The sequence below is a fragment of the Anastrepha obliqua genome, chromosome 5, assembly GCF_027943255.1.
Source record: "Anastrepha obliqua isolate idAnaObli1 chromosome 5, idAnaObli1_1.0, whole genome shotgun sequence".
Lineage (NCBI taxonomy): Eukaryota > Metazoa > Arthropoda > Insecta > Diptera > Tephritidae > Anastrepha > Anastrepha obliqua.
Window position 1 is genome coordinate 12996590 of NC_072896.1, and position 14779 is coordinate 13011368.

The following is a 14779-nucleotide window of genomic DNA, read 5'->3' on the forward strand; positions in this document are numbered from 1 at the left end:
GTATCCATTCGGATGACATGACCCAGCCAACGTAGCCGCTGGATCTTTATTCGCTGCGCTATGTCTATGTAGTCGTAAAGCTCATACAGCTCATCGTTCCATCGTCTGCGATATTCGCCTCTGCCAACGTGAAAAGGTTCAAAAATCGAACGCAGAATCTTTCTCTCAAACACCCCAAGCGTCGCTTTATCGGATGTTGTCATCGTCCAAGCTTCTACGCCATACGTTAGGACGGGCATGATGAGAGTCTTGTAGAGTGTTAGTTTTGTTCGTCGAGAGAGGACTTTACTGCTCAATTGCCTTCTTAGTTCACAGTAGCCCTTTTCGGCAAGAGGAATCTACGTTGGATATCCAGGCTGACATTGTTATCGGTGTTAATGCTGGTTCCTAGATAAACGCAGTCTTTTACAACCTCGAAATCATAACTGTCAACAGTGACGTGGGTGCCGATACGCGATTGCGCCGACTGTTTGTTTGATGACAGGAGGTACTTTGATGTGTCCTCGTTCACCACCAAACCCATTCGCTTTGCCTCTTTATCCAGTTTGGAGAAGGCAGAACTAACAGCGCGGTTGTTAAGGCCGATAATGTCAATATCATCGGCATACGCCAACAATTGTACGCTGTTATAAAAAATTGTGGCTGAACGATTAAGTTCTGCGGCTCGTAGGATTCTCTCCCACATCAGGTTAAAGAAGTCACACGCCAGCGAATCACCCTGTCTGAAACCTCGTTTGGTATCAAACGGCTCGGAGAGGTCCTTCGAAATTCTTACTGAACAGAAATGTCGACACAGTTTTTTCATTCTCAGCTGTGAAACCGCGGTTATCGATATCGATAGTTCTTTTGGAGCTGAATAGCACCAGATATGTTTGTCTCAAATTGGTGTTAATAATGAATTTATATTAATAAGTTATAATTAAATGATCAATATGCCAAATTAATAAAGAAAAAAAAAATTTAACACTTTAAAGTTCTTTTAAAATTTTCGCTAAAAGAGCTTGTCTTACACTCTGAACAAAATAAGTGAGTGCCCCATAAACAATTTAAATTTTTATTTTTTAAGGACCACCTTAATTTAATATATGACTACATGCACATATAAGTATTCATATATTTGGTGATAATTTGGTTTTCACATTTTCTGTGTTATTTTACAAAATTTACTAAAAAAATTAGAAACTTTGTCTTACCATAGACGAGTTCGCGTTCGAAGTTCGCCGTCGGCACAACAATGAGGAAAACGACACCACCGCCCATTTAGGATAAAATAAATAAATTCAGCTTTTATATACTCGTACTTCCTTGCTTCCTTTGTTAACTGATGTTAGCGCAGTGACAGTGAGCTGCAGTCTCTGTTGCAAGTTTAGTTAATGAACAACAACAGTCAATGATAAAGTATCCTTGCGAGTCCTGCTGGTGGATTATCAATTGCAGTGAAGGGGCTGAAAAATTGTGGAAATGTGATAAATTATTTGAACTATTTGTGCACATATATTAAATAATTTAATCAGTCATATTAGCATACATAATAATTTTCATACTTCCTTTACAATTTCAATTTATTACAATAGTTTGGGGAAAAAGATTATCGATTTCTCGTAAAGCATCGATTAAACAATTTAAATTTTATGCTCGTTGCCAAGGTGACTTTTCCCACTGCTGATTTTTTTTAAAGGCGAAAATGCAAGTCAGGTCATTGAATTTGTGAATGGTGTTTTTGTACTTTTTTGATATTAAAGATGCACCACGCACAGACGGGCCCGTCGTCGAAAATGTCGACAAAGCCACAGAAACAATCGAAGTTGATCGGAAACAATCGCAGCCCCGTCTAGGAGCTAAACATCGTCGATAAAACAGCTTTAAGTCATTTGCGCAAAGCTGGATTCAAAACGAAGCTCGATGTTTGGGTGCTACAACAATTAACACCAGAAAACCTGATGGACCGAATTTCCATCTGCGAAGCTTTGACCAAACGGAATAAAATCGACCCATTTCTTAAACGAACTGTGACTGGGGATGAGAAATGGGTTACATGCGACAATATTGTGCGCAATCCATCGTGGTCAAGGCATGATGAATCGGCCCAAATGGTGGACTAACGGCCAGGAAGGTTCTACTGTAAATTTGGTTGTACTTGAAAGGTGTCACTTAGTATGATTTGGGCTAACACTAAGTTCAGATCTCTACTGCCAACAGCTGGACCATTGAAGCTAGCGATTGACCAGAAATGGACAGAAATTTGAAGAGGGGTTGTCTTCCATCAGGATACCGCAAGAATAAACGCGACTCTAGTGACTTACAAAAACTCCGTATATACAAGGTGAAGTCCAAACTAAACAAGGCTGAGCTGAAATAGAAACGACAGGAACTTTGTTCTGATAACTTCGAGTTTATTTATTCAAAATAGTTTCCTCTGGCCTCGATACACTGTTTTGTGTGACCTAAAAGCTTTTCGTTAGAGTGTTTCTGATCATTGACCCGAATGTCCTTCAATATGTCGGTACAAGCATTTTGGGTGGCCTCTATGGACGCAAAACGTTCTCCTTTCATGGCCAAGTGCATTTTTCCGAGTAGGTAAAAGTCACAGGGAGCCATCAGGCGAATACCTTGAATGATTGCTGGTTAAAATAAGATTTCTAGTCAAAAAATTAGTCACAAGAGTGGATCGATGGAAAGGTGCAGCTTCCTTCTTCGCGGTATTCAGGGCGAATTCGACGAATGCGATGCAACAAACACTTCAAAACACCAAGATAGCCCGTTGGCACGAACTCCTTGTGAACAATTCACTTGGGATCGTAAAACCAAATGATTTTTGACTTCTTCAAACGTGGTTTTTGGGATGGTGGCTCGTCTGGGGCCTTCCATTCGACATTTTGACGCTTGGTTTCAGGTTCATGTTGGGAACACCACGTTTCATCACTAGTTACAATTTTGTAAAGCAAGTTTTTGTCTTTCCTCGCCTCTTTATTGGGGTATTTCGAATGTTGAATTCTGAGCAATTTTTGGTCCTCAGTTAACTTGTGCGGAATGAAACCTGCACAGACCTTTTGTCTGCCCAAATGATCAGTTAGAATGCAATAGATCGATATTTTTGAGATATTCAGCTCCGATTCCATAAATTTCAACGATGATTTCGGTTTATTTTTGATAGGCTTACGAACAATTTCGATGGAGCTCTCGGAGATTGCTGATTTTGGGCGGCCCGTATATTCACTGTCATTTATGTTCTCACAACCATTTCTGAAACGTGTAAACCACTCATGAACTCTTACACAAAATGTTTCGGTAAACGTTTTACCGATTTTTAAACAAAATTTGATGTTAGCTCTTTGTTCGAAACTCATTTTCGTACCGATGACACAAACATACTGACACTTTAGATGTAATCACTTCACTTCCACTGGACTGAATGTCACCAAGCTTTCACTGGAAGTCAGCTAGGGATGTAACTTCCCATGCACTAACTCATTAATATTTATATCATTTTTATGACGCCAGTCTTGTTTATTTTGGACTTCACCTTATAGTCCAGACCAGGCACCAAGCGATTACCACCTTTTCCTCTCATTACAAAGCTTAATGAGTGATAAGAGATTTGCATCAAGAGAAGTTTGTGAAAATCGATTACTTAGAATTTTTAGCCAATAAGGACCAAGACTGCTTTAAGAGAGACATTTTGAAGCTACTCTTAAAATGGCAACAAATTATATAGAAAAACGGTTAGTTGACCGAAATCGGATAATACGAGTACGAAACATCTTAAATAAAGTTTTGAATTTTACGCAAAAATAATGGATCTCTACAATCGCTTGGGAACAACTCAGGATTAATTTATTGCTTTTAATACCTCTCATCCTTTTATGCTTACGTCATTTACACAGATTTAACAACTACCATTTTGTGAATGAAATAAGTCATCAAATAATGGAACCCTGATACTATGACATACACAAATATGCACACGCAAACATACGAACGGAAGAATTTCAAACTATTCAAAAACTCATTGCCATTGACTACCCACAACTTCAAAGTTGAGAAACTAAGAAACTCATATACTCGTATGAGACACCAGCTGGCATGCCCACCCACACTGCCTATTGCCCACTTTTGCTAGAGATGTCGTGGAGTGGAGTGAACTGAAAGAATAAATGCGCAATCGGAGTCAAGTAAATGTGCCACACAAACAAAAGAAAATTTTCTCAAACTTTGCTTGCTTACTTTAAGGGGCATTTACAAATTTGCTTCCGTCACTTTCGCAAAAATGTGGCAGAGAGAAACAAATGTTGCCAACTTTGAGTAGGTGTGGCCGCTATACATATCTGCCTGCACATACATACATGCACATATCTCTGCGACTGTTATTGCTGCAAATTGTCGTGTGTATGTGCGCTCACTTTTACATGCGGCATCAACCTGTTTGTAGAGTCGTCGACTTGCCACAATGCCAGCTTCAGTGTAAGGCATCAGCGGCGCAATGCTGCAATGCAAACCAAAGTGTTAACTTTTCGGGTAAACCTCATTAGGCGAATGACGCCGGAACAAAAGTTTGTCTGCCCGACAGTCATTCACCAACAGGATCAGCAGATCCGTAGGGGCAAACGATCCAAATACATACAACAATCCGTCTCAACTATGCTATTGTTTCTGGGGCGCGCGTATGTATTTGCCTTGAGCTGCTGCAGTGACAGCTGTTGCAATGTCCATTATATGTATTTTGTTGCATGCCACTGTTGCAACTTCGTCGTCTGTCAGATCATCAACAAATCTGCGAGGATGTGCAAATACTTGGAATTTCTAACGGATGCATTTGAAGGCAGTTAGGCAAATATGCAACATTTTGTGGCACAGTGCGGCTGAGATGAAGCAGATGCAAAAATATTTCAAGTCAGATAAGCCAGACCAAAGGAAACTAACTGAAAATGGTCTAAGGAAACGAGCAACTGAAAGTGAAGTAGAACATTGGGATTTTATGTAGGAAGTGAAAGAAAAGAAGTCTAGTTGTCTGGCTGGTGGTGGACAAAGTGGTTGGAGATAAATGCCTGGAAGTGAAAGTTTCGCTTGGCGAAAATTTGTTGGCTCATCCACGACGAAGTGAACGTACATACTCGTGTGTAAAAGTTGGAAGACAAAGTTGAGAAGATGTCTTATTTAGCTAATTCGTTCCAGGAATTGTTGCATGCGAAAGTGCAAGGTGTGTAACTTGAGGTGGGCATCAGCTGTTTTTCTTTTTTTTACTTTCAAACTTTCCTTTTCTAAGCAATTACTTGTGCGAATATTCGTAAAGGATTAGTTGGCTTCATAGCAGATGTGCGAGTATACACCTGCAAGTAATAATAGAATGAGGAAAAACTTTACTTCTACGGGTAAATTTGTTTCCAATTTAGATGAACTTTAGCTCGTTAGAAAAAAGGAAAGTAATCTGTGTACCCATTTGCTGTCCATTTCGATGCTTGCGAGTTTTAAATTAACACAATCAATATTCAGCCAAGGCAATGCGGAGCAATATGTTCGCGGGACGTCGTTAGGTCGGTCTCTCACAAAACTCATAAGAAAATAACAAAGCTCCTACAATGCATTCTGGTAGAGAGGACCAAAAAAACCCAAAAAATCCCTTATGGGTACTCTGAAAGCCTACGTGCAAATTTTATTTTAGGAAGTGACTTATTTTCAGTGTTCTCGCTTCATTTTGAGTTTTGGTATATTAAGTGACTTTAAGTAGAATTTTCCGATAAATATTTTTGTGGCACATTTATCAACCATTATCCAGGGTTTGATTGAAAAGTAATGAGTCTTCCTGCGCCTGAAAAGAAAGCTGAAGGGGAGGCGTTTCGACTCCATCGAGGCGATCCAAAAAACTGTGACAGCCGAATTGAACGCGATTCCGGCAGATGAGTTTAAAAAAGGTTTTCTGCAGTGGAAAAACCGCTACCAGCAGTGTATTGACGCTCAAGGGTCCTATTTTGAAGAATATTAGTTGTATAATCCAAAAGGTTTAATAAAACTGCTTAAAAAAAATAACACTCATTACTTTTCAATCAAACCCTGAATTCCCTCTGCTATGAGTCACACATTTTCATCTATTGAGGCTTTAGAGGATTAAAATGTTCCATATAATTTCTTAACAAATCATGCTTCTTCTTTACATAGTTTCCTTTGCCGATTTACCATAAAAATGTGCAAAAAGGTGAAAATATTGACTCACCCTGAAAACAATTCAAACCTGGATTTTCTGTCACCAATACAAATTGTTGACAGTTGACAACTTAACTTTGAAAATAAAGGTAAAAATTCATTACATTTTTTAATTTATATTACTTCTACTGAACTCTCTGAAATCGATAAAGACAAGAAAACAAACTGCCTTTTTGCAAATTCACCCAGCGATTCTCTTCATATTTCAAAATTAGTATCAGCATATTCCTCAACACTCAACATTGCCATATCAGTTGACACATATGTTTTTTGTCACCTCTACGAGAATCTACAGTCGAAACCTTATTATCTTGAAAAAAAAAAGGATTTTGCCCTACAGTGGAATGAATTGAGGTAGATGAGGCGGTGGAATTCGGGGATCAATTTATATGTAAATCAAAATTATATCGGAATTGGAGCAGATGCAGTTCTTCATGAACTTTCGACAAACCAAAAACTGTTATTTAGGCTAATTTCAATCGATGGCAAACATTTTTAAGGGGAAAAATACTTATTTGGATAGCAGAGCAACACAATTAAGTGCTCGAATTTGTAATTGAAATAGCAGTCCTTGGATTGAATAAATTGATAAAAAAAAATTATTCTAAAAAAGTTTGAACAACAAAATAAAATCTGTTTCTAAAAAATTAAAAAATTATATTATTAAAAAATTAAAAAAATACAAAATTAAAAAAAGAAGATATTTTACTTTAAAAAACTGTGTACCATTTCATTTGAATAATATCACTGTGCGACAGTGAAATTATACTTTTATAGAGACCTAATACAACTTGTAGGTATAGTAAAACTAAGAAACATGGTATAGGAGAAATTTCCAATACACCCTCAAAATCTCATTTTATGGCCATAAAACCGTTTCTCAGTAGGTTGATGTGAAGAATAACTCTTAACTTCGCCAATTTCCATCCGATTTCGAATTTGTTTTTTTAGTTCGAAAGAACAAAAACAAGCCTTTTTGGCAGTGTGTTGACAATTTTTCTGAAATGACAACTGACGAGACTGTAGACGGAAGTATTCGGAATTTTTTTATTTTTTCTCTATTTTTTCAACTTTGACATAATTTTTGCGATATTATCCGATATTGAGGATGTTTTTTAGTAGACTACTGTTATAGTGAATTTAATTATGCGTCGAATGAGCTATATTTGACTGTAATTGTATTAAAATTCATAGAGTTGTGCGAGTTTTAAGATTTTATTTTTTTTACTAATTTTATAGCAAGTGTCAGTATAAACACATCATCAGTACGAAACAGTACAGGTTTAAAATTTTAAAAGATGTCGGGAAAAACTAATCTTCATTTCAAAAATGTTTGCTAGACCTGCTCCGTTTATAAGAGTCATCACTTGTTTTACGTTTCAAGGACCAGCAGTAATCAGCAAGCATGTTGATGGAGTTCTTCCCTTGAAAACGTTTTTCGATGACTCCTATCTCCTGGTGAAATCTTTCACCCTGTTCATCGCTCATCTGGCCCAGGTTTTCCGGGAAAAAATTCAAATGTGAGTGCAGAAAGTGTATCTTGATGGACATATTGCATTCCGTTTTTTCGTACGCACTCAAAAACTCTTTGACGACTTCAACATAATCAGAGCTCTTTTTATTTCCAAGGAACTTCTCACACAATAATTTAAAACTTTCCCATGCCCGTCTTTCCACTGCACTGAGCTTACTCGTAAATTTCTCATCTCGCATGAGTTTTCGAATCTGAGGCCCGACAACGATCCCTAAAATTGTGATGACTCTTATAAACGGAGCAGGTCTAGCAAACATTTTTGAAATGAAGATTAGTTTTTCCCGACATCTTTTAAAATTTTAAACCTGTACTGTTTCGTACTGATGATGTGTTTATACTGACACTTGCTATAAAATTAGTAAAAAAAATAAAATCTTAAAACTCGCACAACTCGCACAACTCTATGAATTTTAATTCAATTACAGTCAAATATAGCTCATTCGACGCAGAATTAAATTCACTATAACAGTAGTCTACTAAAAAACATCCTCAATATCGGATAATATCGCAAAAATTATGTCAAAGTTGAAAAAATAAAAAAATTCCGAATACTTCCGTCTACAGTCTCGTCAGTTGTCATTTCAGAAAAAATGTCAACACACTGTCAAAAAGGCTTGTTTTTGTTCTTTTGAACTAAAAAAACAAATTCGAAATCGGATGGAAATTGGCGAAGTTAGGAGGGATTGTTCACATCAACCTACTGAAAAACGGTTTTATGGCCATAAAATGAGATTTTGGGGGTGTATTGGAAATTTCTCCTATACCATTTTTTTTAGTTTTTCTATAGCCACAAATCGTGCTAGGTCTCCATAAAAGTATATTTAATTTTATTTTTTTTGTCGCACCGTGTATTCTATATTGAATCAATCTCGAAATTGTAAAATTGTTTCAGTTTACTTCCCATTGTACTCATACTAAAGCAAACAAAGCGGCCGCCGTAGCCGAACGGTTTGGTGCGTGACTACCATTCGGGAGCCCCTTGAAGCGAATCTCCACGCATGAAGCACCAAAATGATAGACAAAGTGTTTTGTAATAGTGGTCGCACCTCGGAAGGCAAACCTAGGAGTGTGCAAAAATTTTCGCTCGGAGGAACTCGGCAAAACATCTAACAGAAGTATACGCGCCAATTATTTATTTATTTTCATTATTTTTTGTTTGAATATAACCAAAAAAGTTACGGGGATCGTAAAATATCGTCATTATAAGACTTTCAAGGACTACTGAGCTTAGACTCAGCTGTTTGCTATTAAGAAAAAATATGAATTATCAAAGAATATTTGCAGAAAAAGACATAATTTGTTCGAGTAAATTAAAAAAAAGTTAAGAAAATTTAATAAAACAGAAGAAATTTCAATTTAAAAACTTTATGTCAGAATTTTCATCATTAGAAATAAAAAAAAAAAGCTATACACAAGTTTTTAAACTTTATAGTACGCGTGAGCACTTGCCAGGAAACGGCAATAAGCGCCAAAAAGTAGACACAAAAAATACGCCAAAAAATTGGGACCAAAAACGCCCCAGTAGGCACCAGGGAAATATAACGCCAAGAAGTAGGCACCAAAAATATATTTCCTACAAGTTTGCACCAATAAACAAGCGTTAAAAAGTAGGCAGTGTTATTTCTCACCAGAAATTAGCAACCACAAGGAAAAACTCAGGAAAAATATCCTAAAGTGTATCTAAGATGCACATAAGTTATAGCTCTCTCTCTCTCCTTTTCCTCTACGTTATATCTTTTTTCTCACTCGCGGAACGAAAATGCCCAAAACGTTGCAAGGCGCTGAAATTTTACTCTCCATTCTCGCTCGTCCATCGACGCCTAAGAAGTTTCACTTCAAAAATAAATTTTAAAAATATCCGAAGTAGTCCATCGACATCTAAGTAGTTGCACTTCAAAAATACAATTTTAAAAATATCCGAACTTATTTCGCTTTCAATAACAGTACACAAAATCTTAAACTTATACAATTTTATTTTTTATTTTTTCAGTATAGGTACTTTTTATCCTCAATGCTACAAGTAAGCCAAATTCCAGAAAAATTGATGACTGTGCCCAAAAGAATTGGATCACTTAACACAGAATCGCTCATTTACCCCATATTAAATATACTTGTATTCAAACTTCAGTAACAGAAAGGCTTCATATTTTAAAACGTTAGATTCAATGTCATAATTTCTTGCTTCAGAAGTAAATATGTACTATATGTATGTACACTACTTGTATGTATAAGTCAAATAAGCATAAATTTATCTATGCATTACTTTCAGTCAACTTTCCGCATAATTTTTATCAAAACAACTAATTTCCACTTAACCCAAATTTTTGGCGCAACACCCGGCTAATTACTTTTATATCTCATTACAATTATTTATGAATTAGCATATTCAAGGTCAAATTTTTGCTGCTGCTCACTGTTGCCCGCAAACCTTAAACACCTAAATAAATACAGAAAAGGAATAAATATTCAAATATAAAAATAAATTAAATGCAAAATTAGTTAGTTGCCGTTTGGCTTTAAAATACCGAGACGGGCAGCTGTGTGCGTACTTATTTAAGTATGGATGTAAATAAAATACCATGACCATAACATATTTCTGAATATTTTCACAGTTTTTCACTGCAATAATTCCGACTTAATTTAATTAAAAGCGGTTTAATTGAAAAATTTAATTTAAGCTACAAACCTTCCTTTTCATTTTCATTTTTTATGTTTAATATTTATAATTACGTCACACTAAAAATACCATGTAATAGTCAATATATGCACATATTCGAAATTTTACAAATATTTATGGGTATTGGCATACATATACATTCCTATTATATATTCATACATATGTGGATGGCAATAGTCTTTATAGTATGCAGTATAGAGATTTATTATATTCGAAAGAATTTATTGTAGTATACGTGTATATGTGTATGAGTGTATGTTTGTATGTAGATATGTCATTATTATATATAATATTCATATACGGAAAAAAAGTACATTATTTTTGAGTAATATTTTGTACGCAAATGGTTTTATGATCGATTTTTAGCTCCTGGGCGAAGCAAGACTACCAACATGGCGGTCAACTTCGATTATTTCTGTGAGTTTTTCGGCATTTTCTTTAACATCGCAAATGCCTGAACGAAATCGATGAAACCAAAATTGCACGTAATTCTACCGAGGAAATAATGTATTTTCTTGCACCCTGTGGGATTATTTAGTCCAATATTTCGGCATTTATTACAAGTAGCGTAGATATTATATTTTTATATAGTATTTCCACACACTAACACATATCTCGAAAGCCCCACACTTCACCTAAGTTAAAGTTACAGTTCGAACTGAATTTATGGATTTTGACATATTTTTGGGTAATCCCTAATTTTGCAATTATCTTCGAAATTTTTCTGAAATTCAGCAAAACTTATTTTAATAAAATTGAGTACAAAATATCCAATAAAGCAATTTTAATAGACATTAGCATGCTTTTAACGTGTTTTGATTTCATATTAAAAATACTTGTACGAGTATACGTGCAATAACAGCATTCATTTGAAAAATATTAAGTCAACTTAGTCGTTATTGTATGATATTTGGCTACAAGTTCCTTGTTATCATCATTCGCATTAAAAAATCTCCAAATAATGAATATTTTTCCATATATTCTGGGACATTTGCAACGCAAGATACGATTAAGCGCAAAATGAATCATTAGTCATCATTTTGATTTAACCACACCGGAAGTATTAAAGCAACTACCCAACAAAAGCCTAGTAAGATTACCCAAGCTATTAAATTCGTCGACCCAACTCCAGTATGTTCCAAGCTTGTGGAAAGCTGCGGAGACGATTATGATTGCCAAACTAGTAAAGGATTCACATATCGTTTTTTCATACCTGCCAAGCTCCTTGTCGCCACAAATTTCAAAACTACTAGAAAAGCTCATTCTAAATCGCCTAAAACCAGTAATTGAATTTCGCAATCTGACACCTTCCCACCAGTTTGGATTCCGTTGTATGCACTCCACCATAAATCAGGCGCACAGAATTACAGCTGAAATAGAAAATTCGGTCGAAGAGAGAAACATATGCTCAGCATTCTTTCTGGACGTCGGGCAAGCATTCGACAGGGTTTGGCATGAAGGCCTTATCAACTCATGCCTTCCACTTCAATGCAGTGCATTTATGAAATCGTGTATAACTGTACGTTATTTTTACGTAAAACAACGGAATGAGTTTTCCAAATTGAAGAAAATAAACGCTGGCGTGCCGCAAAGAAACATCCTTGCACCGCTTCTTTACCTTCTGTATACGAAAGATATACCATTACCCCCAAGCACTATCTATGATCGACACCTTTGCTGATGACACAGCAAGTCTTGCAATAGGAAAAACAGCCGAAGTAGCGGCAGCTAAACTTCAAACGGCTATAGACACAGCAGGCCAGTCTGGCACTCCTCAAGTAGCACTGAAGCGTCGTTTTGATACCATTATGAGACCTCCAACAGGCAGATATCTAAAGTCAGCCAGAGCTGATGATATAATGGAGACTTAGGTTGGCGCACTGCCCAGGCCGTCGAAGAAAGGAGCACCCAGGAATCTTAATCGTCTAGCTGCCAAACCCGGACATTTACAGAGAAAATGCTCCACGCTCTCTTTAGCTGAAAGGTCCCCACAGCTTCTGCAATGGGTGTTAAATGGTAGCTCTAGCTTTTCCGCGTGTGTGTCGATCGTCCAGTGACCGGTAAACACAGCTACGAGTTTGGAAATTGAATGGCGAGGAGTCCAGAGGACTTTCTGAGTCCTTCGTATATTATACTGGGGCCAAAGAGTTTTCGAAATAGATCATGAAGAAATGGAGCTCCATCTTTTCTGCGCTTTCCTGAGAAATAATTTGACACAGTAAAAATAAGGATGAAAAATTGGCGAATAAAATTAAAAAGTAACAAATCAATTCATGTGACCTTCACCAATAAAAAAGCAAACGATCACCCAATAATGCTACTGGGTGCTCCTATTCCATACGCAAACACTGCCAAATATCTTGGTATAACCCTCGATGCTAAGCTACGTTGGAAGGAGCATAAAAAAATGAAACGAAGCGAACTTAATTGGGAAATACTAAAAAACTCTCCATAACTTCTACTCAAATATGAACGAGACGTTATCAATAAAACGGTCCGCGGATGACATATGGCAAAAATCAATTTTTTATTTTTTGGTAGGACTGTTATCAGCTTACATGGCATATTTCAGCGTGATATGTCACATAGTTTGTTTTCTGTGCTACTGTAAACAAGTCAAGCTCGAGTGTGTTCTTCGAATTCTCTTTTATGACTTCAATTGTCTCAAAATGTTTTCCACGGAGCGGCAACTTGAGCTTGGGAAACAGGAAGAAGTCACATGGAGCCATATCAGGCGAATACGGTGCTTGCGAAACGATATTAACATTATTTTTGTTCAAATAATCGCGAACAAGACGTGATGTGTGAGCTGGTGCATTATCGTGATGCAAGAACCAAGACTTGTTGTCCCACAATTCCTTCCTTTTAAGACGAATGTTCTCGCGCAAACGCTTTAAAACGTCGAAATAATATTCTGCGTTAACCAATCGGCCTTGCGGAAGGAACTCCGAGTGCATCACACCTTCGTAATCGAAAAAACCAGTCAGCATAACCTTAATTTTGGAGCGACTTTGGCGTGGTTTTTTGGGTTGATGTACGGCCCTCTTTGAATGATTTGTACCACTGGAAAACACGTGCACGCGATAGAGCAGAGTCTCCATAGGTTGTCTGCAACATTTTTAAGGCGTCTGAAGCCGAAATTTTGTTGGAATAACAAGATTTCAAACAAATTCTTTATTCAACTTGAATTTCCATCGTTAAATTCGAAGAACACACTCGAGCTTGACTTGTTTACAGTAGCACAGAAAACAAACTATGTGACATATCACGCTGAAATTTGCCATGTAAGCTTATAACAGTCCTACCAAAAAACAAAAAATTTATTTTTGCCATATGTCATCCGCGGACCGTTTTATTGATAACGTCTCGTTCATATTAGAGTAGAAGGTATATAAATGATTTAATAATCCACAAATGGAACTCAGATCACAGAGCAAAGTTGGCGGTTGCGTGTGAACTTCCATCGGCTGTTGATGGGCTTCAGCTTAGAGTAAGAAGCCAGTTTTACAAGCAACCGATAGCCAACGATATCTTCTCAGATTGAGGTAGAGCTCCATAAGGTATATGTTTTAAAGTCTCAGAGTACATTCTCAGGATTACATGACAGACTCAAGACTACACCAGTTTCGCCTGACGATGGTTTAGTCAAACTAAAGACTCATTAATCCGTCATCTAACAAAATCACTTCGCAATATTTTTAATCATTTTTAAGCGCACAAAATACTTGTTTTTAACCTTAAGCAATATACGAACAGCTCAGATTTAAAGCCACTTCTCAGGAAAAACGCATTCACTGTAAATGACTCTGCACTTCAAGTGACTTACATTTCAATTTGGAACAGCACCTGTCTCTATATATTGCACTAACACATTTTAGTTCATATTAAAACTTTTATTTCATGAAACTTTCATTGGTGATTCACTTATAGATCCTTAAATTCTTTTTTTTCCGATTATCTCTGTTTTCAACCACCACAAAGTGTAAGTACTCCTAGGCAAGTACTTCAAATTATTTCCTCGCACTTAAGTTGCCAACTTATAAAAATCCACAGCAGCGCACATTTTCACAATGAAATTGAGAAGTGAACTAATTGTAGCCACATTAACCCAGAACTCATTCACACTTTTCGCATTCATTCGTGCCACAAAGAGCGCTAAATAATTAAGGTGCAAAAAGTCACTCAAACAAAAGGAGAGCACGCGAAATTCTATAAGCATTTATATATTTTTAAGAAGACTACCCAACTACTTCAGTATGCACCAATAATTTCACAGCAACTGAGTGAGTATTTGGTCATTTCTGCTCTAATAAGGCTAATTAATATATTTATGTGAAAAATAGCCAGCTGAGGCAAACATTGTTGAAGAA

General features: G+C 36.6%; 1 protein-coding gene across 1 annotated transcript in view; it reads right to left on the reverse strand.

The window, feature by feature from the left end:
• LOC129249266 (uncharacterized) overlaps positions 1-14461 on the reverse strand; it is a 207860-nt gene extending 193399 nt beyond the window's left edge. The window contains exons 1-2 of the mRNA XM_054888975.1: positions 14236-14461; positions 1194-1445 (exon numbers count right to left, since the gene is read on the reverse strand). Of these exons, the coding sequence (XP_054744950.1) occupies positions 1194-1260 (67 nt within the window). The 5' untranslated portion in view covers positions 1261-1445; positions 14236-14461. The remainder of the gene's footprint in view (positions 1-1193; positions 1446-14235) is intronic.
• Between the last annotated feature and the right edge of the window lie 318 nt (positions 14462-14779).